The sequence below is a fragment of the Carassius auratus genome, chromosome 41 (assembly GCF_003368295.1).
Source record: "Carassius auratus strain Wakin chromosome 41, ASM336829v1, whole genome shotgun sequence".
Taxonomy (NCBI): domain Eukaryota; kingdom Metazoa; phylum Chordata; class Actinopteri; order Cypriniformes; family Cyprinidae; genus Carassius; species Carassius auratus.
This window is the reverse complement of record NC_039283.1, coordinates 10,430,242-10,455,301: the sequence shown is the minus strand read 5'-3', so window position 1 is coordinate 10,455,301 and position 25,060 is coordinate 10,430,242. Positions and strand designations below refer to the sequence as shown.

At 36.5% G+C, this 25,060-nt stretch overlaps 1 protein-coding gene across 1 annotated transcript in view; it reads right to left on the bottom strand.

Annotated features, from left to right (window-relative positions):
• LOC113060068 (2-oxoisovalerate dehydrogenase subunit beta, mitochondrial) overlaps positions 1–24,919 on the bottom strand; it is a 48,352-nt gene extending 23,433 nt beyond the window's left edge. The window contains exons 1-8 of the mRNA XM_026228885.1: positions 24,682–24,919; positions 23,755–23,832; positions 23,616–23,684; positions 21,512–21,645; positions 19,894–20,049; positions 19,342–19,450; positions 13,058–13,155; positions 12,872–12,982 (exon numbers count right to left, since the gene is read on the bottom strand). Of these exons, the coding sequence (XP_026084670.1) occupies positions 12,872–12,982; positions 13,058–13,155; positions 19,342–19,450; positions 19,894–20,049; positions 21,512–21,645; positions 23,616–23,684; positions 23,755–23,832; positions 24,682–24,874 (948 nt within the window). The 5' untranslated portion in view covers positions 24,875–24,919. The remainder of the gene's footprint in view (positions 1–12,871; positions 12,983–13,057; positions 13,156–19,341; positions 19,451–19,893; positions 20,050–21,511; positions 21,646–23,615; positions 23,685–23,754; positions 23,833–24,681) is intronic.
• Positions 24,920–25,060: the final 141 nt, after the last annotated feature.

The window sequence follows — 25,060 nt, the reverse complement described above, 5'->3', positions numbered from 1 at the left end:
AGCATAAAGCGCTGGATTTGGATCAGAAGTGAATAACTTTCCACTGCTTTTCCACAAATAAAGCACTGAAACAATGGCCACACATGACAGAGTTACGACACCATGTCCTGACCAATATGAGTGAACCACCGAGTCTCAGAACATCCAGCGGCTGCAAACCAAAGTGATGCCTGTTAATAATGTAATTATATGTGTAAGAGTCGGTCATAAATATGCAGGACGCAAACCAAGCCACCAGCCTTTCTTCCTCTGCCATCTCCACCAGAGTCATTCCCAGAGACTTACAGACACAACCTGCCAACAATATTCTCGTGCTGTGGTCGTCATCAAACAGTCGTTAGCCCTGTGAAGCACAGCGCTGCACCACTTCCTGTTCAAGACTTTAGCTCAAGATTATTGGGCTGTTTTACAGAGAACACTAGGGGTGTAATGGGGCACAAGATGATGGCTCGGTAAGTACCTCAGGTTTGAAGTCACATTTGGTAAGTTTTCAGTACAGCAGTAGAGAAAAAAAATTAACCAAATTGATTATATTTTTCTTTCTGATTAAATGGCGGTATTCTCAACAAACTGTGTCTCTGTCTTATAATAGATTCAGTTATAATTTACATTCACTTAAGGATAACAAATCTATTTTAGCTAATGCTATAAACTATACAGGAAGCTCTAGTACTGCACTTCACTATAATATTAACGGTAATTTTTTAGATCTTGGGACTTACAAATTTATACTGATTTATTAAAATGAATATATATATATATATTAAACCTAGAAGTTTCACTTTAAGTTCCGAACATGCAGGGGTTAAAACAATGCTGTATTTGTTTTAAACATTAAGATATGAATGCATGAACCATTACACCCTAAGAGAATACTGATAAATAAATTCATATATTTTTTTAAAAATATAGAATGGGGTCTGTACGTGTTTTTATTAATCCTTTTATGCAGCAAAAATGCATTCAATTTATCAAAAGTGACAGTAAAAACATTTATAATGTTACATGAGATTTGTTTTCAAAGAAATGCTGTTCTTTTAAACTTTCTATTCAGTTAAGAATCCTAAAAAATTATAAAATTATAAAAGTTATAAAATGAATCACAGTTTTCACAAAAATACTAAGCAGAAAAAAAGATGAATCTACTTCTGTAGATTCTGTGAAACTCTCAGCCTGTCCACTTTACACAAATTAAACCGACTGTAATCACTAACTTGCTTCATTTCACGATCAATGAATAAATGGGTCACTTGTAATTTCAGTCAAGGTTCTCTGTTGCATTTATTTTGCTGAAATCATTGAACAGGCTTTGTGGACATAAGCATATGACGGTCATAATGCATCCATCTGTCAGACATCAGAGAGCTCAGAACAAGCTGTTCCTGCAGTTTCAGTAAATGTCTTTTTAGACTGAGCGGAAGGTTCTGAACACTACAGTGTGATTTCCGAGCTCAATGAACTCATCTTAAAAGATGAAGGTCTGCAGAGTATTGGATAAGTCCTTGCATGACAGCCGTATGAAGTGGGACAGAAATGGACGAGTTCAGCATTACACTGAAAACTGCTTCAGTGCCTGATGGGATCAGAGACCCGTTAACCTGTTCACTTGTCCATCGTGACTCCAACAGACTAGAGACGCTAGAGAGTGCAAGCTGGAGGTAGCGCCTTTAAATTACACTGGAAGCACTTCTGGTTGCATAACAGTCTTGCAGTCTTGGCAGAACAGTTTTCCATCCTGACTGGCTAGATCAGATGTTCTAACAGGGGAAATACAAAAATACTGAATAATACCAAAAGTTAGGCTACGCTATAATAAAGTGGATCTGGAGGCTTCAGACCGGGGTTTCAGAATTTCAGAGAATCCCAAAATTACAAGTCATCATTCACAAGGAAAAAATAACAGAAAATGTAAATATGCAAAAGTATGAAAATGAAAGTTACATGGAAGTCCATTTCTGAAACATTAGAGGGAAAAAAAGTGTAAGTCATAATTATGAATTAAAAAGTTTCTGATCCAAAATCTGTGATAAGATGTAAAAAATAATGCCATAAATCATTATTCAAATTTTTATTTCATAATTACGATTAACATAGACTTTTCTATGTCTTTTCTATGTCCATTCTCAATAAATAAAACTATATGCATATTCATTATTTATTTTACATAACCGGTTGTCTTCATTATTTAATGTATGTTTGAAAAAAATTTGTCATGAAAACAAGATATCACCGAAACCGTTTAATTGTTTATATCTCAACAATGAATTGGAGTAGGAAACCATTTCTTTAAAAGATGAAAAGACGTTAGAAACACTGCCTTGTGTGCCATTTAAATGCTCGTATAAAACTCGTACAGTTTTTATTTGATTGATTGATTATTAAATAAATTTGATTAATGACTTGATTTAGTTTTTTTGCCTAATTAACTTATGGTTTTAATTTAGGTTTTGGTCCATGGAGTGAAAAAAAAAAAGACTATGGGTTTGAAACAAAATGATTCAATGAAAAAATTGTCCTTTTTTGGTGAATTAACCCTCTCAGTCTTACGAGAAGTGCTGCTTTGGGTTGTACAGCTGCATGTAAATGAATAAATAATTAAAACCGAACATCCATCCGGCATTCAGACAAACACACCAGTCTAAATCAAGAGGTTTTTTAATTAGATCTGCGTTAGAGAGTTTGGCACTTAGCAAATGAGGCCGACTGATTCATCTGGACCGTTCTCTCCAGCAGATGAAAGCAAGTCATCATCACACCACCTCGAGCACACAAACATGCAATTCCACATCCAAAGTCAAAAACGCACTGCATGCAAGCGGATTCATTATCTTTAGAGTGCCGGAGTCATTGCACCAACACAGTCAAGGCAGCGTTTGCTGTGAAATGAGACATGTAATGACGTGCACTTTCATTGTGGGGTTCAACAGGTTCAGCCAACACATGGAGTACGCACGCATGCACCGTCTCACTGTACAGAGCAAACAATCCCATTAAGACAAGCCAGGTCACTCCTCTATTCATCTGTGCGCGGATCCATTAGGCATCGCCCGTGGCTCCACAGGCCTCGGGTCAGCGAGAGCGCTGATGATGCATGACCCCAGATGAACAGCATTATCTCCTCAAGTAGCCTCCATCGGGAAACTCATTCTCCAAAGCAAAGGGAACAGTTGTGCTCCAAACAAAGTCTTTAACAGCAGAACCAAAACAAACACTGCACTAAACCCTCCAAAGACGGACAGCTTTAACACTTCAGACTCTTTCTGTGCTTTTGAATGTGAGCGTTTGTGAATGATGCAAGCAGGAGAAGTGCTTTATTAACTGCTGTGCAATACAAAACTCTGTCATATGGTTTTCAAAGTGAGGTTGTGATATGATCTTGTGTATTTAATAAACTGCAGAAGTGCTCCTGTAAGCACAAAGGTTATGGATTTGTTTCCAGGTATAACACGTACCAAGCTGACTACGTCTTGTATTAATATTTCTGAAAAATCCTGTCATGTGCGCACAAACTGACAGTCACCACTGATAAGCTACTACTAAATATTGTATAATTGTAATTTTCTGTAAAGTTGCTTTGCAATGATTGTATCGGAAATAGCGCTATGCAAATAAACTTGAATTGAATTGAAATGGGTACTGCCTTACAAATTCAAAATAATGGAGGAATTTGTTGCTCCCGCCCCTTCCTGCTCAAATTCGGGTTGCCAGATTGAGGACACGCAAAAGGAACAAACGCAACTGACACTTGAAAGCAACGAGCCGTACACTGCAAGTAGATCAGTTTATTTATCCGTGTTTTAATACGCCTCTGGCCATAGAGCATTTTAGATGGATGCTGAAGCTTTTTAGGTCTTGTAGAATCTGCAATCTCTAAATCAATGCGTTTGCTGGCTTCCATGGCTCTGTTTTCCTGAGTTGATTTGAGTGCTGACTACTGAACATTTAATTCAGTTACAAACTATTTGTGCTTTCTGTTTTCAGGCTAAATGTAGTTTTTTTTGAGCTTAAAGGATCAAACACACACACACACACACACACAAACCCTAAGTAAATGTCTTCTGTAGGGCTGTCAGTTTTACACATTTATTTGGTGAGATTAATTATGCAAAAAATAACACCTGAAAAATAACACATTTAACATAAAAAAAATATTACTGCCAATTTCAAACATTATCTCAGCATTATTTATACCATTCTAATTACAGTGTTAATAATATTATGTTATGTTATGGTAAAACAAATGTTATAATATTCAATTGCTTTTATTACTTAATAAAGTCTTTATTATATTAAGATTTTATTAAGTTTTTTTTGTTGACTTTTGAATATTTGACTTCTGTAGTAGCCTTTTCTTGTTAGATAGACTAACCTGAAAATGTAAAGCACGGTTTATTTCATGTGTATTTTGTAGTTAGTATTTGTTAGTGTCCTTGTTCTTATTTTATTATTGACGGTCTTTAAAAATAAAATGAGAAATTTATACTTTTATTAGTTAAGCTAGTATTATCTTTCTCTATAATATGGAAATTGTTGTTAAGAATTATGACATTTCAGTGGTATCTAAAATTCTAACATTGTAAAAAAAATATTTAAAAAAATCTTAGTTTCAGAAAAAATAACTATAGCGTGACATTGTTCTTGTTAATTAAAATAATGATTTTTGTTATACTGTCCACCCCTAAATCTAAGGGTCTCAGGCTACGTCTACATTAATCTGGATATGTTTGAATTCAGTTTCAGAGCTGAAAAGCACAGCACGCTGCAGAAAAATAAAAAGGGATCTCTTCATTCAGGTTTGGCAGGTCCTTTATGATGCACGGCTTCTTTTTTTTTTTGGCATTAGAATTAATGTGCATTTACACTGACAGTCATCAAACTGCTTCAGGTCTGGTTCTGTGGGTCATCTGCACTCAGTTCATATGCATAACATCTGTTTGTGTTGCTCCAGCATCTTCGCTAAGATAAGCATCCTCCAAAACTTTGGAAAATATGAGGAAAGTAGACGCTCAGGACCAACACTGTGCCAAGGAAGGAGCTCTAGGAAGTCCAACCTTCATGTTAAAGGTAACATTTAGCAATGCTGCACAAACATGCAGCACATCTCAACCTGCATTTAATTAGGTGCAAGAGCAGCGAACCGCAGGCCTCAGGGCACATCTTGATCATGTTAACCAGACGAGGCAGTGCCGTTTGCTTTGGAACATCAGCTGTGCAGCCGAGACGTCCAGAGAGCGGAGCAAATCAAAATATCCCTTAAATACAGAGCTGAACCCATATGGAAACAAGACTCCCATTGTGACCAGGACTCGGCCTTTTCAAGGTCTGCTGACCACTGGCCTTCACACATGGAGGGAAGTGCCATCTCCAATCGCAGCTCATGAAGAAGAGCGGACCGCAGACTGAGTCACTTACTGGGAGTCCAGGCAAAACACCAGCAGTGGAACATGTATCTGAATCTAGACTGAGGCTGAGAGATTGCTTTTATTGGAGCTTGACAGCCATCTACTGATCCATCTGTGGTTGTATGGAAAAGAGCTGCATACAAATTCTTCTCTGGAGGTTTGAAACATCATGAAGTTGAATGTCAATCTACTCCTAAATGAACGTCGATTACATTTCTTCCAGACCCCAGAAGGGAATCAATAAAAACCAATACACCGCTTTCAGTTTAACTGCAATTTCAGCCGATTCCCTGTGTCAACAAGCACTGTGCGTGTATCTATCTATCTATCTATCTATCTATCTATCTAGATCTCAGAGTTGTTGATTAGCAGTGCTGAGGATCATCATCCAGAGAAGGTAACAGGAATGTATGTATGAGAGACACGCAAAGTAAAAAAAAAAAATTAATATGCATGAGTGATGTATGTTATGTATATTTAGGCAAAAATTTAAGGTTTATGAATTTGAATTGCATATACAATTTCTGTTTGCCTGGATTACACACTTTTCACAAACTAACAAACATAATGTGATGCATATTTGTCAGTCAAACATGAAACGGGTTAAATTTCTGTATCGGTATAATAACCAGGTTATTTATTCATTTATTTATTTATATATAGATATTTGTTTTAATCTCAAACATTTTCACGAATTGAATATTGAATTTGAACTCGTTTTACAGCCATTCATATAAATATAACCCGATTTTCTACTTTTTAACCAATCAAATTTTTGCTGCTACTAAGCACAACAAATATATACCATACATAATTCTCAATCTGTTCCATTTACAACTTCAAAAAAAATCTTTCTTTACAGTGAATTTGAACAAAGGCATTTTAAAAATATGAATTTAAAATCAAACCATTATATTTGACGTAGAGAGACTGAAGTAGTATTTTCTTGCAATAAATAAATAAAAACATATTTACAAAAAAAAATTTATAAATGCAAATAGTCAATTAACTATGCAATGATTTTTAAGTGCAGGAATCTTCCCAGTTGAATTTCAATTACATACGTCTAAATATATGGATTTACACAAAACTATTTAATAAATGTCATGGAATTTAATGAAGTCATGTCAAATGTATATTTCACAGTCTAGAAATCGTCTCTAGATAATGATTTTTACAAATCCATTTGCAATCAGAATAATTTCATTGCTCAGAAGGCTTGGGAAGCCAGTCTATATGAGAGCACAAGAAACCTCAGAATGGAAGACATAAGCTACAATTTCCATTTTTAAAATAGTGATTATAATGTGACAGATTTATGGAGCTCCTCTCTGTCCGAGCGTTTCAAGATGACATTAAAGCTCAGATCTCTTTTCTCAAGACAGAAACTTCACACTTACCGCTTTATCATCTCAAAGCTCTGTTAAGTAAATACTTTAAGAAAACAGAATAAATCCACACGTGTCACATTTGTTCTGCACAAAGAAAATTAAGCCTATTTTAGACAATTACTTTAACTCTCATTAATTTACCAGGCATTAATTGGCATGAATATATGTCAAGACAGCAATTGTTGTATAAAAAAACATTGTGTCTAATGAAAATCCATTTATTATTGTATTTCAGTATAGAGAATGAGATTTCATTTTTTATTGTTCATGCATTTGTATGGATTTTGCTGCTTTTTTTCTGGGAGGGTGAAATAAGGCCCAAGTATTTATTCATGGGATTCATCCAAAAAGTATTCATCAATCATAAAGTAACTATATATAAATCACAATCCAAGAGCAATTCCAAAGGCTCTTGACTCTTCCAGTGATTTCTAAAGCCTCAAACTTTAACCTGAAACTCTTGTTGGGACATCTAGTGGAGATGATTGGTATCTGTGTCATGTACACAACCGTTCAAAAGTGTGGAGTCTGTAACATGCTTTGGAAAATAAATTAAATCATTTTATTCAGGAAGGACCCATTAAATTGATCAAAAGTGACAGTGAAGACATTCATAACTAAATATTTAGTTGCATAACGTAATAATACCTTTAAAACTCTTAAAGGAATAGTTATTTACTCCAAAGAAAAAGGACTTGGCTATCAAAAACCAAAATCAATTATTATAAAACTGTCAGTTTATGTGACAGATTTTGCATCTTTTGTCAGGAACAGACAAATTTAAGTCGATATGGGGGGAAAATATACTTTTTTTTTATTCCAGAGATTACAAAGCATCTAGAGAGCAAAGCTAAATGCATTTAAGCTGAAATAAAACGACTAGAGAGAGAGAGAGAGAGAGAGAGAGAGAGAGAGAGAGAGATCATAATTAAAAAGAAAACCAAAAAACACTAATGAGAAGTGGTTTGACGATGGATGTAAAAGAATTCGAATGACAGTACGAAATCTTTCAAATAAAACGCACTGAGATCCTGACAACCAAAAACTCTGTCTTCATTATCATGAAGCTCTTAAAGTGTACAAACAAACTCTAAAAGCAAAAGAGAAAGAGCATAGGGAACAATTATTTCAAAGAATGGAGGAATCGATAAATAAACACTCTCTATAGACCACAAAATGGAAGAATTGGCCATTCAAAACGAGAACATATGGAGGACACACTTTGAAAATCTGTACAAAACAACTCAAACAAATCCTGCTAGAAATGAAATAAAAACCAAACTAGAAATCCTGAAAGAAAAGATTAAAGACAACCAGAATCCCCTGGATTTCCTAATCACAGTAAAAGAGCTGAATGACAGACTACATGCACTAAACCCCAGCATCAACGGAGTATTAAACCAAATGATCAAATACACTAAAACTAAAGAGAGCAGCCCGGAAAATGGAGAACAGCTGGAGGAAAACAAAACTAGATGTTTTTCGTATTGCTTGGTGGGAAAGTAACCTATCCTACAGAAAAATATTAAAAACCACTAGATCTGATTACTTTTCACTGTATTTATTTAATACATTGGCCAAATTAATGAAAAATAAAGCATCAACAAGTGTTGGCATTTCCCAACACCACAGCAGTAATGACTTTATGAACTACTTCACTTCTAAGATCGATAGTATTAGAGATAAAATTGTAACCATTGAGCCGTCAGCTACAAAATGGAGTATCGCATCAGACAGTGCACTATAGACCCACTGAGGAACAGTTCCACTCATTCTCTACTAAAGGAAGAAGAACTGTATAAACTTGATCAGGCCTTGACTCCAGAGGTCTGGAAAATATCCTACACTCAACACAGTGTGTTGCCGTTTTTTAATTTGTCAAGTCACCTTTATTTCTACAGCACTTTATACAAAACAGATTGTGTCAAAGCAACTAGGAAAACAGTGTGTCAATAATGCAAAATTACAGTTAAAGGCAGTTCATCATTGAATTCAGTGATGTCATCATTCAGCTCAGTTGAATAGTGTCTGTGCATTTATTTGCAATCATCAAGTCAATGATATCGCTGTAGATGAAGTGACCCCAACTAAGCAAGCCAGAGGCGACAGCGGCAAGGAACCGAAACTCCATCGGTGACAGAATGGAGAAAAAAACCTTGGGAGAAACCAGGCTCAGTTGGGGACCAGTTCTCCTCTGACCAGACGAAACCAGTAGTTCAATTCCAGTCTGCAGCAGAGTCAGATTGTGCAGCACACTGTTTTTGAGTGTAGGATATTTTCCAGACCCCTGGAATCAAGGCCTAATTACACCAATCTTCTACACCAAACAGAGGCATATGTGTCAATAGCAACCTGGGATAGCAAGCTTACAAAACTTTCTCAAAACCCACAAAATCTTGAAAAAAAAAAGACCAATTGGATTTCTGCCCAAACACAGAACATCTGATCACATCTATACCCCTCCACCCCATCATTGATATACATGTACACCAAAACAAAACCAACGTCTTTGATTGCTTTATCGACTTTGAAAAAGCTTTAGATTCAATCTGACATAAAGGACTCTTTCTAAAACTACTGGAAAATGGGATCGGAGGGAAAACATTTGATTTGATCAGCACCATGTATAAAAACAACAGGTGTGCTGTAAAAATAGGGAATAAACTAACTGAATTAAAATAAAATATTGCAATGTAATTTATTCCCAATATCGTGCAGCCCTACTTCCCTTAAAGGACTGATTAGGCTATGGTTCTTTTGTATTGCAAACATGATACTTGACATTGAACTGCTGCTAATCCTTATTCTTTTGTCTATAATATTCTGATCATTGGTGCCCGTCTCACACCTAGATTACCAACACTTCTTCATTTCATCGCAGGGGTGTTGCAATGTTCGGCTCAGCCTTTTCGAACTTCTTTTTGCCCCGAAACGAAGGACGAAAACGAACTTCGTTTGATTCGAGAGATGGTTCAAGTCAGTGCTCAATAAATGATGATAAGTTTAGAAATGTTGCGCATCCACTTATTATTAGTGTGACATTTTAGCATGCAAATAAAGGAGAAAACTTCAAGACATCAGCCCTAAAAATCGGCAGTAAATATCGGCCATCGGCTGACCCTGACCTCTAAACATTGTCATTGGCTAGAGAAAAACCCATATCAGTCGATCACTAATCACAACAGCAGCAAGATATGTATCAGTCTGTCACAAACTAAGACTGTAAGTCAGTGGACAAAACTGAAGCAAGATCATTTCTTACATGTACTGTTTTTACAAATGTCTTTTATATTTTTCTTGTTTGTGGAAGAAAAGGAGAAAGAATGCATATACTTCTATATCTATATACAGGTGCATCTCAATAAATTAGAACGTCATGGAAAAGTTCATTTATTTCAGAAATTCACACGCTTGATTCAATTATGCACACAGACTGAAGTAGTTTAAGTCTTTGGTTCTTTTAATTGTGATGATTTTGGCTCACATTTAACAAAAACCCACCACTTCACGTCTCAACAAATTAGATTACTTAAGACCAATAAAAAAAATCTATATATAATTTAGTGAATTGTTGGCCTTCTGTAAAGTATGTTCATTCACTGTACATGTACTCAATACTTGGTGGGGGCTCTTTTTGCTTTAATTACTCAGTTCGGCATGTCATGGAGGTGATCAGTTTGTGGCACTGCTGAGGTGGTCTGAAGCCCAGGTTTCTTTGACAGTGGCCTTCAGTTCATCTCATTGTTTGGTCTCTTGTTTCTCATCTTCCTCTTGACAATCTAATTTATTGAGATGCACCTGTATGTCTATTTTTCTTTATGTATTATATAATAGTTTATTCCTTATTCGTGTAATGTACAACGCTTTGTCAATACTGTGCAAATCATGCCAATAAAACTCATTTGAATTTGAAATTGGAATTTGGGAGAGAGAGAGAAATAAAGAAAATAAGTCAATTGCTTGTAAACTCAAAGTTTTCCTTTTTTTATCAGATTCACAGACACATTACGCACACATATCTACACAGCAAATGAACACACATGATCCAAAACAGGCTTTGTTTTGTGCCTTCTTAATTTTATAAGTCCATTTTAAATGTCTCATCAATCTTCAAATACTGCTCGGAGTTTTATGTCTCCTGTTATTTACTGAAATGGTCAGTGTGTATAACTTTTGGTTCCACAACAACAAACTCGTTCAGAGATCTGCATGTTTGTTTGCTTCGTTCAGTGAAGCTCCATGCACATCTGGATTCAAAATGTTTCTGCGCTGCTCTTTAATATTGACTTTATAGAAGTTAACAGAACACAACTGCTTTTTCTTTGGTCATGAACAAAGACCATAGACCTCAATTGTTTCCGTTCAGGGCAAATTGCTTAATTACAAAGTTACTCAATGTTGCTACCAAATAATGACACATGTGTTTGATATAAAGCGGCTTTGCATTTGAATGCATATGTTAAACAACACATGAATATCACTGCATTAGATTAGCAAACCAAATATATCAAAACGCAGACTTTTGAACAAAGATGATACAATTTGAAATGAGATCAGTATTGTGTGACTGTCAGCTGCTCATGTCTATAGTTAATGTGATGAACTACACGGGTAGCTTATACATTCACTAAAAACAAAGAAAACAAGTGAAAGATCCTGCATTTGACATGGACACTCAAATTTAAAGTGTAAATCCATGACATCCATATATTATGTGTAACTTACATTTCCAAACATCGTAACCGAACAGAAGCAGACGTGTGGAGTGAATGAAGGAGATAAGGAACAAATTGACAGAGAAATGTCAAATGATAATAATAATAATAATAATAATAATAATAATTCAAGGGTGAAACTGTTCCAAGCTGTTTTTCCAGTGAACACTGTGTAGTGCTTTACTGTAAACACACTATTGAGTTTCATGCAGGGAGTAATGGATTTCATGCTTCTTTAAGAAGCTGCTTCCCAAAGAATGATCTGTCACAACAATCACTGTCTGTATCACCCGTTCTACCGGAGAAACCACCATACAATGAAAAGCACTGCCATTAAACAATATTACATGCCTTTTGACAGGGCACTTTTCTGATGAACACTAGTTTGTAGGGTTCTGTAGGCCTCTGCATTGAAGGGAAAGTTCACCCAAATATGAAAATGTGTTGTTCATTTAATCATCCTCATCCAAGTCGAACAGTAAAGAAGATTATTAGCTGAAACCAAGGTCCTTGGTGATTCATAAAATACAAGTCAGTGGCTACCAGCACAGTGAAAAAACAAAAAAAACAAAGCATAAACAGACACACAAAATGAATCCCCGTGGCTCCTGACGATATATTAAGGTCTTAAGAAGCGAAACGATCAGTCTGTGCAAGAAACTGAACATTATTTACACTATTATTACCTGTAATCCAGAGCCTCGGGCAAACTGGGAAATCTGATTCTTTCTGATTCTCAAACTGGTTCTTTCAGACAGTTTGTTTCAATTAACGGCTTCAGTTCATTGGTTTGTTTACGTAATCACACAATGACATTACATATATTTAAGATTATATTATTAAAGAGGCCAATAATGATGTGAATATTTTTTTGACTCTTAAAGTGATGGCAGCCGCTTTCTGGGATTTTATGAACTAGCATGGACTTTGTTTCAGATAAAAATCTTCTGTACTGTTCGACTGAACAATTGTAATGTTTGGGTGAACGGTCTTTTAAACAATGTGCTTGTCTTTTGGACAAATAAAACTGATAGATTACCGGTCCAAAAACTTTTAGTACATACAACCATTAATGAACCAAAATGGGAAAATACACTAAACTGAAAAGAAAACTGACAGAAAAAAAAAATAACTGTACTGATTTTTAGCTAAAGGTCTTCCTCTATATAGAGTATAAATAGGACTGATCGTAACCTTTCACTTTCAGAGAGTAGAAAAGAGAGCTTCTGAAGATATAATCTCCTCCTGTGATTCAGGAAGGAAGGTCATACTCTTCTACATCAAGTAAATGACATCTTCATTTTGGTCTGAAGTATCCCTTTGGTTTGGGAGGACCCAGTAAACGTGTGTGTTCACGTCATACCTTGCAAACGGTCTCTGTGTCCCAGGGCAGAATGGTCTGTAGGTCGATGAGCTCACAGGAGACTCCCAGCTTCTCCTGTGCCATGGCAGCCACTTCCCTCATCACATGCACCTGCCAGCCAGAGGTCAAAGGTCAACTCACAGTTACCAGTACAGAGATGACGAGCACACGTTCTCACAGACGTACCTGTGTTCCCCAGGCCACCAGCGTGAGGTCACTGCCCTCCTGCAGCACCTCGGCCTGCGAGAGAGGGACGTGATAGGCTTCTGTGGGCACCTGCTCCACTGTAACACAGAACCACACATCACCCATCACCCACAGAGCCTGGGGAGACTGACTAGGGTCGCAAAGGGGTGCGAAATTTCCCGTAAATTTCCAAAAATCTCAGGAATATTCTCAAAAATCCTGGAAAGTTTCCAAAATATCTTGAATGTTTCTGAAATTTACTGGAAATGTTCTACTTGTTTGCAACCCTAAGCCTGACATGTGATTTTTATTTTTATTTTTACAGTTTAATAAAACTTTAGTCTAAATAAAAAAAAGTTTGCATGTGTGTTTTTAAGTTTTGCATAATTTGATACATCAGTCTTTTATGGCTCATATAGTCTGACAGAGAGGATGTGAAGGAAAAAAATTTAAAAAAAAGTTTTATTCAAGTACTCTAATGGAGTAAAGATATGCAATTTGGTGCTGGTGCTGATATGTATATATTTATAATGTAAATCAATGAGATCTTTATAGCAGTAAAGCAGATACTTACATAAAATGCTATTAATATCAGTCGTTACTCTGCATACTCAATGTGTTTAAGTAAGATGAGATTTAATGATCCAAACATATAATGCAATGCAATCCAGTGATGATTGAGAGATGAAGAAACAAACGCTCCTCTAAAGATCCTGAGGATCAGATTTGAGACTCTAAAACATGATTGATGGAGAATCAAGTAAAGCTGAGCTGCTTCAGTCCAGGAAGACTTCATCTGGAGATATTACTGACGTTATTCCGACCTTTACTTGATCAAAATCAGTAAACTTTTCTTCACAGAAAGATCTCCTCACAGCCGTCATATCTCACGAGCTGCTTGTTTTTAATCATAAATTCAGAATTATCTTTATTGTTAAATTATGTTTAATTAGAGCCATTTTCCTCGTCCCAGTTTATACGCTCAGTGAAGTCATTGTCCTTGTGGTCTTCTGGGAAATCTTACGGTTTTGATATTGAGGTTTAAAGTAATTTTGTTGAAAATGATTGAAGTTGATGTTGGTTGGTTAGGAGTGTGCTTTTGCTCAGAATTAGAAACAGAAGCTTGTGAAAAATCCACTATTATTTTTTTTATATATACATGTATGGGTTATATTTCGCTTATACATGAAGTAAAAACTTTCTTTGGAGATCCAGGAAGAGCTGAGACCGAGCGCTTTTAATGTTTCACATGGACAGAAGTGTTTTACTGCCATATTTTGGCTATTTGTTGACTGCAGATCTGGTTAAATGACAACAGCTAAAGTGGTTTTGTCTAAACATATTTAGCTAAAGTTAAAGTTCATCTATCGCAGATTCACATATATTGTATGGTTAAAAAAAACAAACAAAAAAAAAACACTTATTGTACTTGATTTAACTTGATGCATCAAACCTAAACCTGATATAAAAATTAATTAAACCTAATAGGTATTTTGTAAAATAAACAATAACTAATAATAAAAAAAGACAAAATGAACATACAATTACTAAATTTAAAGGAAAAGGAAATGAAAAGTACAAAAATAAAAACTAATTCAAAATATTATTAAAAACATGCCAATACTCTATTTTCTTCAATATTTGGAAAAAAGTACTGTCGAGGTCAATGTGTTTAACTGAATCTCACAGTCAATAAAAAACCCATCATTTTCTTCAAACCGGCTCTGAACCCTGAAGTAATGTTTAGCAGCTGTACGCACAGAAAACCGCTCCAGGAGTTTGGGACTATACTTTGTCTGCAGCACATCTGATAATGAAAACCTCCAAATAACACACACCAGTTAAATCATAAAACATCCTGTGTACTAATCAAGGGTAAAACTGAAACACCGTCAAGATGTGGCGATTGAGCAGACTGCTTAGACTTCTACAACAACGGACACAAACCTGCACAGAACAAGACACTCAGAAGACACCCATCTCTCATGTGCACAACATTACAACCACCAGCGAACCGAGAGCGTAAATGCAACGCAGCTTGTCCAAACTAAGGTCAATCCTCAGTTCCTAAAAATCTAGTGAACTCACTTTTTACTCACAGTGACCAAATGTTCATTCACAGCCTGTTTCTGGATTCCAACAGCAGCAAGATTCCTGCAGCCACAAATGTATAATAATAATAATGCTACGCAGCACACTCAGTGGAAAGCGGTTCGAGTGATTGATGAAGTCTTGGTAGTGGTGGACTGCTGGATGCCTGAAGTGTGTTTTCAGCTGACATGCATTCGGTCTTTAAATCTACTGCTCGATCTAATGGAAGAGATGGGGAGACGTACAGGGGTTGGACAAAATCATGTGAACACCTGGGAAATCAGCTGTATTTCTAAAATAAGGCGTTTTACCACTATTTGCATTTAATACAGCCTCCAAACTTCTTAGAACAGGTTCATGTAACTATAGTTTTCAGTTGAATGTCATCCATCTGTTGAACTTAAGTGAACCTGCTTTACACTCGTCTCCAAAACTATCCATGGCGGACTGATGATATTCAACGCAGAGGATGTTTTATGTCCGTGACTCTATCTTTTTCATATTTCAGCAGTGTTGTCTGTGATTAAAGTTGCAGCTCTTTCATGGATGTTGGCTTTGTGAAGTTCTCTGTGGTCCGTCACAATGAACATTGAGGATTGCTGTCACTTTGCTGCTGTTTTTCGACAAAATCCTTCTTAGTGTCCAGTGGTCCTTATTCACTTTTGGTTTTCTTCCAATAATGAGGCTTGGCTATGGCCTGTGCTAATCACCGCTGAACTGCACTCATATACAAACTAGAGAATACAGACAATGAAAAGATAAATCACGATGTTCGTTTGTTTTTTTCATTGTGGCCTACACAAATTAGATTAATCTTTATAATAATGGGTGTTGACATTATTTTGTCCAACCTCTGTATGTGTCCATGTTTACACTAATGACATGAAAGCTCCCTCACACCGATATCATATTTCTGAAGACATCTGATGCAGTGTAGACAATACGATTGACTATAATGGGTGTGAGTTTCTTCACAATGCTAAACTCCTCAGGCAGAGTCTTGGGATTTGTCCCCAGCAACCCACATGCTAAAAGCCTTAAAGAGATATCAGGTAATAATGTTGTAAATAATGCACATCTTCTGGCACAGACCGATCGTTTTATTTCATAAGACCTCAATATATCATCAGGAGCAACAGACATTCATTTTGTGTTGCTTGTGTTGCTTCTCTGATGGTCAAATGATGGTAAATTAACAGCAAATTTTTATTTTTGGGTGAACTATCCCTTTAAGAACATCCTGGCAACCACAAACAAATCAGAACTTCAGAAAATTAGATCAAATTCCAAACAGAAGGTGCTGTGAACTTCTAAATACCCTGTGACAAATCAACACCGTATTTATGGCCAATTAAACCTGCCCCAGTTACAATGGCAACTTAGAAAACCATTGATTACCATCAAATAAACAATGTTTTTCAAATCAAGAATTACACAAACTCAGTGCTGAATGATTTATTCCCAACTTGTAAGAATAAATGCACAAAAAAAGCACCGCTCTAAAATTCAAACCAAATAATGATAAAGAGCCAAAGATCCCAGAACAAGCTCCAATGTTCAGTCAGGAAATTAAAGTCACAGCTAAATTCTTGAGAGACACATAAGTCACAGACAGAGAGCAGATCTAGAAGTGGATGAATCTACTCTAATCCTCGTGGCAAACCACTCTCGCTCTGGCTTTCTCTTCATGGCCTTCATCTCATTAATAAACCATTTCTTTGGATATGAGGATTGTGTCATTCAGAGCCATACTTACTCATGCTTTAACAAAGATTCTTCTCATAAACAATAGCACAAAGTGTGATCAGTTAGTTTGGGCAGCGGTCAATTTAGCCCCAGATATGAATGCTGCTAGCACACCATTTTTGGAAGAAAAGACTGTTCCCCCATTTACATTTATGCATTTGGCAGACACGTTTATCCAAAACACACATTTCATCAGTTCATGCATTCCCTGGCATTCAAACCCAAGACCATAATTTTGCTAATGCCCGTTTAAATAAAATAAAATGATGCATATTTATAAAAAAAAAAAAAAAAAAAAAAAAAAAAGCATTTTCTTTAATATAAAAAAAAATGTTTTAGAGCAGTATAAATAAAATGCATTTAAGAAATCAAAAATTAGATGGTGTCTGATCTGCTTCAGTCCATAAATATCTAATATCTTGTGTTATAGTAATAAAATGAGCATGTTATAATTTTATAATGCAGAAGAGGTGAAGGGGCGGAGTTTAAGCAGATTTTATAACTGGAGAAGTCTGTCATTCACCGGAAAAATCAAACATTACATAGATTAAACATTACGAGTTCAAAACAGTTACAACAAATGTAACGTGCATGAATGAAAACATCCAGAATAAGATCTATACCATGCAATTAGATAATACATGAGTGTGATTTTTTTTATTTCTTGCAGACTTTAAAGAATCCCCTCCACATTACTCTCATGACTAGTAACTGAACTGGAGCCATACCTCAGTGAAACATGTACAGTGTACAGCATGTCTTCATTCAACAGCTGCAAAGCATCTAGGGATATTAAGACCATTCAGGATACTCACTGATCTGACTGAAAGATCAAGACACTCAACAGATCACACTGATTTATGAGCAGATAAAATGGGAGCTGAAACAACCATTCAGGAGATCAATAAATACCACTGACTTACTCAATAGTTCATGGGATACTACCAACAATGTTTTTCTTAAATTGCATATTTCTTCCGAATAAAAACGTCCAGATCTTTCTGGCTAATATCAGTTGCAGCTCATACTTCATTTTTATATTTGACAGGTCTGTAGCTGTTTGTGTTATTCGTCACATCCATTTTTTTTTAAGTTTTCATTAGTATGTTTTTCATCAGTAGATAAAACATGTTTTTCAATGGTCAATGAAGACACTTATATTAATAGAGAGCCAGTATAACACTATTCTGTAGCCAAGCCCAGGCTGGTTCTACTGTGGTACCAGAGACTGCGAAACACCCTCAAATGAAGATCTGGTCAACTATCCAGTTTTTATTTGAATTTGCACTCTGGACTGCACCAAAAGTAACTATTTACAACATGTTTTTGCAGCGATGAGCGATGCAGCCAATCACAGACATATCTGTTGATTTCTTGAATGCAATGGCCAATCAGAAACGTTTTAGTTTTTATTAGGTGCAGTTTTGCATACATGTGAATCCTCTTAGAACTTAAAAGTGCAGACGCGATGATAAAGAGATTCATTGTGCAGTTAACTGAGCTTCACTGATTATAACAGAGCTTTTGTGGATCGTGATGAGAAGAGTTTTCTTCACCGGAAAGCTTAGGGAATGACATATGCATATTTCATGATGATGATGAACACAGCAATGGACATAATAAAAATACTGATTTCTCTACCAAATTTTAGCCACTTATTTTCATTAGAAAATAATGCCATAACATAAAAACTATTCAGTGCTCACGTGACGCACATACTCTACAAACTTAAAATTCATCATTAAATGCATTTCCCAGTTATGTAACTAATTCACATTCTCAAAAGTGACTGCTCTTTTGGTTATTAGAGCTTTAATAAACATCATTTTCACTTGCTTTGAGGCTATTTAATGCGACATCATGCATTTTGTCCTTTTTTAGGGTTCAAGTTTTAAAATAGAAAATATACAACATGTTTTTAACAGCAATCTTATTGTATTCTAGTAAAGCCAAGTAAACCAATATAATCACTCACAAAATTAATATTTTTATTTTAGCAATTTCAAACAAAAGATCATTTAAAATGTAAAGTTTAGGGTTTCATCCCACTGTGTTAAAGTTCTCTAGTTTGTACCAAGATTTGTATTTCAGTGCATCATATGCTCAGTGTAATCTGAACACAGATGACGTTCAAAATATATCCGTGTATGTGACAATCTGACACTTGACTTCTGTAGTCAACACGAGGATTTTAGGATAATGCATAAATGTTTATACAACTTCCTTAACTGATCACCGATTATTTTAGGTTTTTCTCCATTTACTTTACCTCCAGTGTGTTAAATGCACCTTTAAAAGAATATTATATTACAAATATTCCTTGTAGCTTCTCAATTATTATGATCTCATAAAAGCTACATGCATAATTTGGCTTAGACGATGTGTCTTTAAACCGCATCAGAATATGAATGCTGAAGAACAGAAGCGAACATCAGCAACACTCTCACCTGCTGCTCTGTACAGGATTTTGGGCTCAAAGAAGATGCAGGGGTTTTGATCAGCGATGCAGGACAGAAGCAGACCCTTGGCCTGGACCGGACCTCTCGGCACAACAATCTAACAGACACCGAAAGGGAGTTTCAGAAAGATGGAAAAATAATTAAACTTGTCATTTGTACATTTATAAGGACACTTAAGACTGCAAAGGCAACACTGTGTCTCCCCACTGGGTTCATTTTAAAGATGCCTTGAGACGGAAAAAGTGATTTTGACTTCGATCCGAACTCTAATATTTCTGAGTGTTTTGATGCACCTTGATTACCACTTCTCATTTTTCACTAGTTGCTCATTAGTGTGCATTTCAGCTGTTTATTAGCACTTATAAACTGCATTGCCTATTTTGGTTCACTTAATCCTTAAACCCCAAATCTAAACTAATTAACAACCTTGCTAACTATTAGTTTATTGAGGCAAAAGTCATAGTTAATAGTTCGATAACAGTTATAACTAAAGTGAGACCTCTTTTCTTTTATATGTGAGTTAAGCATGGCGAGATTGACCTTAATTCCAGGACAGTGTGCGAAGAAGGCCTCTGGACTCTGGGAGTGATAGATGGAGCCGTGCCCCACGCAGCCCCACGGAGATCTGATGGTCAGCCTCCCGCAGTCAAACATGTTCCCCGAACGGTAGCGGTACTTGGCGGCTTCGTTTACGATCTACAACAGCATCAAAAGTTAAAAACAGAAAAAGGACTGCGTGGTTTAAAACACCAAATAGTTATGCTATGACAAGAACAAAGAGTCTCTCTCTTGCTCCACACATGCACGATAATATCATGTATCACTGATCTCACGGACTGACGATAAGACGATTTGAAAAATGACCATATTGTCCATCACTACTGACATCATTGTATCTTGATATGAAAATAGATTAAATAGAGAAATTATTCAGATGTATACATATCATGCAAGTCAAAGCAAAGCAAAATTTCCTCCCCAGTCCAAAAATATATATTTAGAGCCAGATTTACAAAAAAAGCTTTCAGACAAAAAATTTATGGGAGGAGGGTATCTAAATGAATCATGCAAGCTGCCTTAAGATTTGCTTAAAAATTTAATTATTATTATTTTTTATTTTTTTACAGAGAATATTGTAGTAGTAATATTTTTTTAATGACTTCTTTATTTAGCAATATTATTATTATTACTATTATTACTATTGTTATTATTATTATGAAATTAGGCAAATTTATTAATTCCAAATTTTAGCCAGGTTGCACAGTTCTGGAAGTAAACATAGCAAATCTAGATTTAAAAAATAAATTCAATAAAAAAAAATCTTCACAGAAAAAAAATCTAATTGCAGAAAAATTGCAATTAGATTTTCCCCTTAGACGCATATCCAAAGTAATGAGGACAAAGGCACTATTATTCTTTAACAGCAGATAAACTAAGAAAACAATATAACTGCAAGCAGTTATGACGGGCCCAAGCCCCTGGCGCCAACACCACTCCAGTGGCATCAAGAAAAGGGTTGTAAGGGTTACAGCTATTAAAGGGTTAATCCAGAACATCAAGAGGGTGAAACACACACACACACACACAAAGGGAACAATACATAAAACTTTTATAACACTTTACTATAAGGTTTCGTTTGTTTATCTATGTGATCGGCATCTTATGACGAACAAACTGAAGTTTGGTCTAAATAAAACATAATGTGAGAAAAAAAAATCATCAATACCCCAGTTTCACAATTGTAATTAATTAGACATGCTTTTTAATTAATGAAACTTCATTTAACAATTAAAAATGAGTCCAGAAAACTTGTACAAAATAAATAAATTAATAAATTAATTAATTTAAAAAAAAGGATTTTAGAATTTTTTTTTACTGGATTTAGAAAAAACAAAACTGAATTTGGGAAAAAATATCTAAAGGATTTCAAAAGACCCTATTAGTGTAACAACACAGAAATATCTCAGGTTTCATTAATAATACCTTCATTTCTCTTTCTGAGATGAATGAAAATATGGGTTTGGAGATACATGTTTGGAACAAGCAGGTGATGGCATTCATTTATTTATTTATTTTCCGGGTGAACTAACACGATTTAATTATACTAAATATCCAGGACAATGTTTATTTAAAAACAAAGACTTGGAAACAAGCTGACCTGATCAAACGCTGGGTAAATGTAGTCAGCAAACTGAATCTCTGCGATAGCGGTGGCTCCCGCTGCAGCTGCGCCGATCCCGAATCCCACGATGCCTTGCTCACACAGCGGGGTGTTAAACACACGGTCCTTACCTGAGGACAGGACAGGTGCATGTTGACCCACTCCACACTCAAACCAGTCTTAATGAGCAGGCCTTTAATCAGCATCTTCACTACAGAAACCAAATCTGACACGTTCATCCAAAACATGACGGAAGAAGTCAAACATGGGCCGTGGTGCTTCTGCAGAACGTGTGTTTTTAATATTTTTAACGATACTTTACGGTTTTTATATTATGTAGTACAAAGCAGCAAGCATTAACCTCAAACCATAAAACCTGCTGCTTTTTTCATAATAGAATTATATTACAAGACAAAACAGGGTAAACATAAACAAGATCGGGAAAACACAAAAACAAAGTCTGTTTTCCACCCGAGCAGTGAAGAACCACATGAAATAGTCTCTATATTAACAGTGGAAACTTAAAGTTATGTTCATTCATAGCAGAGCACATGACGTCTCTTCCTCTGAAGCTACACGAACACATCAAGAATAACTGAAGACGAGATGCTTCTGTGAAATCACACGTCAAACTCTTTCTTAGATCCTTCACTCTTAAAGATAAAGGTGGTTCGTTCTTGGCATCGATGTTTCCATGAATAGTGTGAACAAACGTGCCATCTTTACAGGACATGATCCTTTAAATAATGCAAAAGAAGAGGAATCTGCTGGTCATTTCAACGTTTTAGTCGAATTGAAATGAAACGGCTTCTTCGTTGAATAAGGAATGCATTCAACCGGCTGCTGATGGACATTTTGAGAGATAACACAGTGTTTACTGCTCGCAGTCAGTAATGCACAGAGAGCAGCGGTGTATTGAGACGGTCAGCGGTGGCACTGCGTCACGGCGTGTGTGCGTCAGTCTCTCACATGTTGAGCTGCACCTGCACCGCGCGGGAAAGAGGGCAGAGACGCTCTCAAACGAGTGCCACCGAAACCCTGTTCCTGTCGAACGAGACAGCGCGGGAAATAATGATCCTCTCAAAGGTCAACACGTCTGACGTCAATTACGAACAAAAGGCACCCACGCGGCGGGAGTCATCCTGGAGTCGCACGTCCGTGTTTATATCAAAACACCACCGAGTGTCTCTATACATAGCACTTCTGCCCAAAACCAGTTGTGTTTTTGATCATTACCATAATGTCTGTTTTCCTCCTGTTTCCTGCCTCTGTGCGGCTGCATGATTTAACTATTTATGTCTTGAGAAAACTGTAGAGAGTGTTCTGTTCAATCTGAATCTACTCTTGCATAATTGATGAAGTGCAACAAAATGAATGACAAAGAGCTCAAATGCACAGACATGATGATGTTCTACTGAACGCACACATTAGATCTGGTTCAGAGGAGCTTTAACGGAGCAGTTTGTGCATGATGAATATTCAGAGGAGAATATAATCAAGTGCATATCACACCAGATTAGAGAACAAGCTGGTTACAACAAAGAAAATAGTCCGATGTCTTTTAGATAAAACCGTAGAACTGACAGGATTCAAGGTGAAAGAACGCAACTTAATATTTAAACAGTATTTATACAGTAAACACCTTGTATTTATGCGTCATCAGAATCATCTCAATACAAAACAAGAATTTAAACTTTTACCTTTTTATTTGTAACATTTTTTAATGCTTTCCAACACTCAACAAAGCTGAGTTTAAAAACAGTAAAAACAGTAATAGTGATATGTTTACAGTTTTAATAACATTTCTAATATTTAAAATATTATTATTAATTTTAGCAGCAAATGCACACTCACTGGACACCTCTTTATATGACAATTGACATACAACTAGTTAAGACACCAAATGGCCAAATGTGCAGAATAGAACAGACACACTGCATTAATTACTGCATCCCACAATGCAATGCACTCACACTTAGCCGTGTCCTGCTTCTGTCTGAAGTGGACAGTGAGCAGCTGTTTGAGTCTAAACTCAGTCTCTAGGCAGGTTTAACTGTGCTGCCATCTAGTGTGAGCACTCAACACACTCAAGAAGACTCACCGTATTTATCTCTGAGGCCGACTGTGCATCGAAACACCCCACCGAACGCCACATCCTCGCCGAAGATCACTGCAGGAGAGAGAAGGGTTAATACATCGCACCGGCCGAAGCGCTGAGGTCCTTCAGGTGGAGCTCGTACCTGCGGTGGGGTCACCGGCCAGCGTGTTGTCCAGGGCACTGGTCACAGACTGGAATAAATTCATCTTCTGTGTGGGGCCTGTCAATCACACACTGGTGTCAGCTAGAAACACACACTCTTCTATTAAACAGACAGCGAGGAGATGGGTTTGCTGCTTTGCTTTCGGTTTTCAGATGCATTGGCAATACAGGTATTGTTGGTTTATATGCACATAGCTACTGCACTGATGTATATGTATATTACTAACACTATAAGTGAACCTCGGGAAACATACAAACATTAGGCAACATAAGGCAGGTCACGACCTGTTTAAATATAAAATAATTTAGCAAAAAGGTCAGCAAATTACCAACCACAGAGATGTTGATTGTGTCATTTTGGTCACTATTGGTTTTTAAACAAAATATACAAATCTGTGCATGCATTATAGGCTTAATTTTGACAGTTTAGCCTGTTGGACTGTAGCACCTTCATTAATTATGAAACTATAATTAAAAATTTTAAATTAAAACAGCAGCATTAAAAAGCATTAATGTTCTACTCATTTTCATTTTATGTGGAAAATGTGTAACAAAATACATTAAATATTGATTATGCATGTGAGCAGTTCTGGATACTGTACTCATATAATACGAATATGACACACAAGCATGACTTAAGATATTGTTTTGACGGTGTTAATAAAGGCAACTGTCATAAAATATCATTTTTAGGCTTTTAACACAACTAATCAGTCTTTTCATAAAAATGTTCCCTCCAGCTTCTGAGAAATGATGTGCTCGTTCGAACTTAGCAAACTAACGTTAACCCAATCACCTCAGACATGCCAAGCATTATTGTGACAAACAGACTTGTGTATTATGAGTGTTATTAAACCCGAGATTGTCTCCTGTGCTCAGCTCACTGTAGTGTACACAAGGGCATTACCGTACTGAGTGGGCACAGGGTCAGGGTGAAAGGTGAAGTGCGCTGCATGTCTCCTCGGCGCTGTCGGTTGGGCTGTACAGTCGGGGCTCAGTTTCAGCAGAGTTAACCCCAAACTGCCTCGCACGCCTCCGGTTAACCCGGTTAACGAGGACTTAACGGGTGAAGCTCTGAGAAACAGACGCGTCGCCGCCATTGCGCTGGAAACCAAGCAGGAAGAGCTCTGACGTCAGTCCTGACATGGACGAGCGCCGCTCTGATTGGCCGGACGAGTGGGAGGAGTTTTGATTGACAGCGTACGTCACAATCGTGCCGTGTTTCAACTGTTTTTATACAGCCCCCTACTAGACATATAATGCCGTTTTGGTTAATAAGAACACTA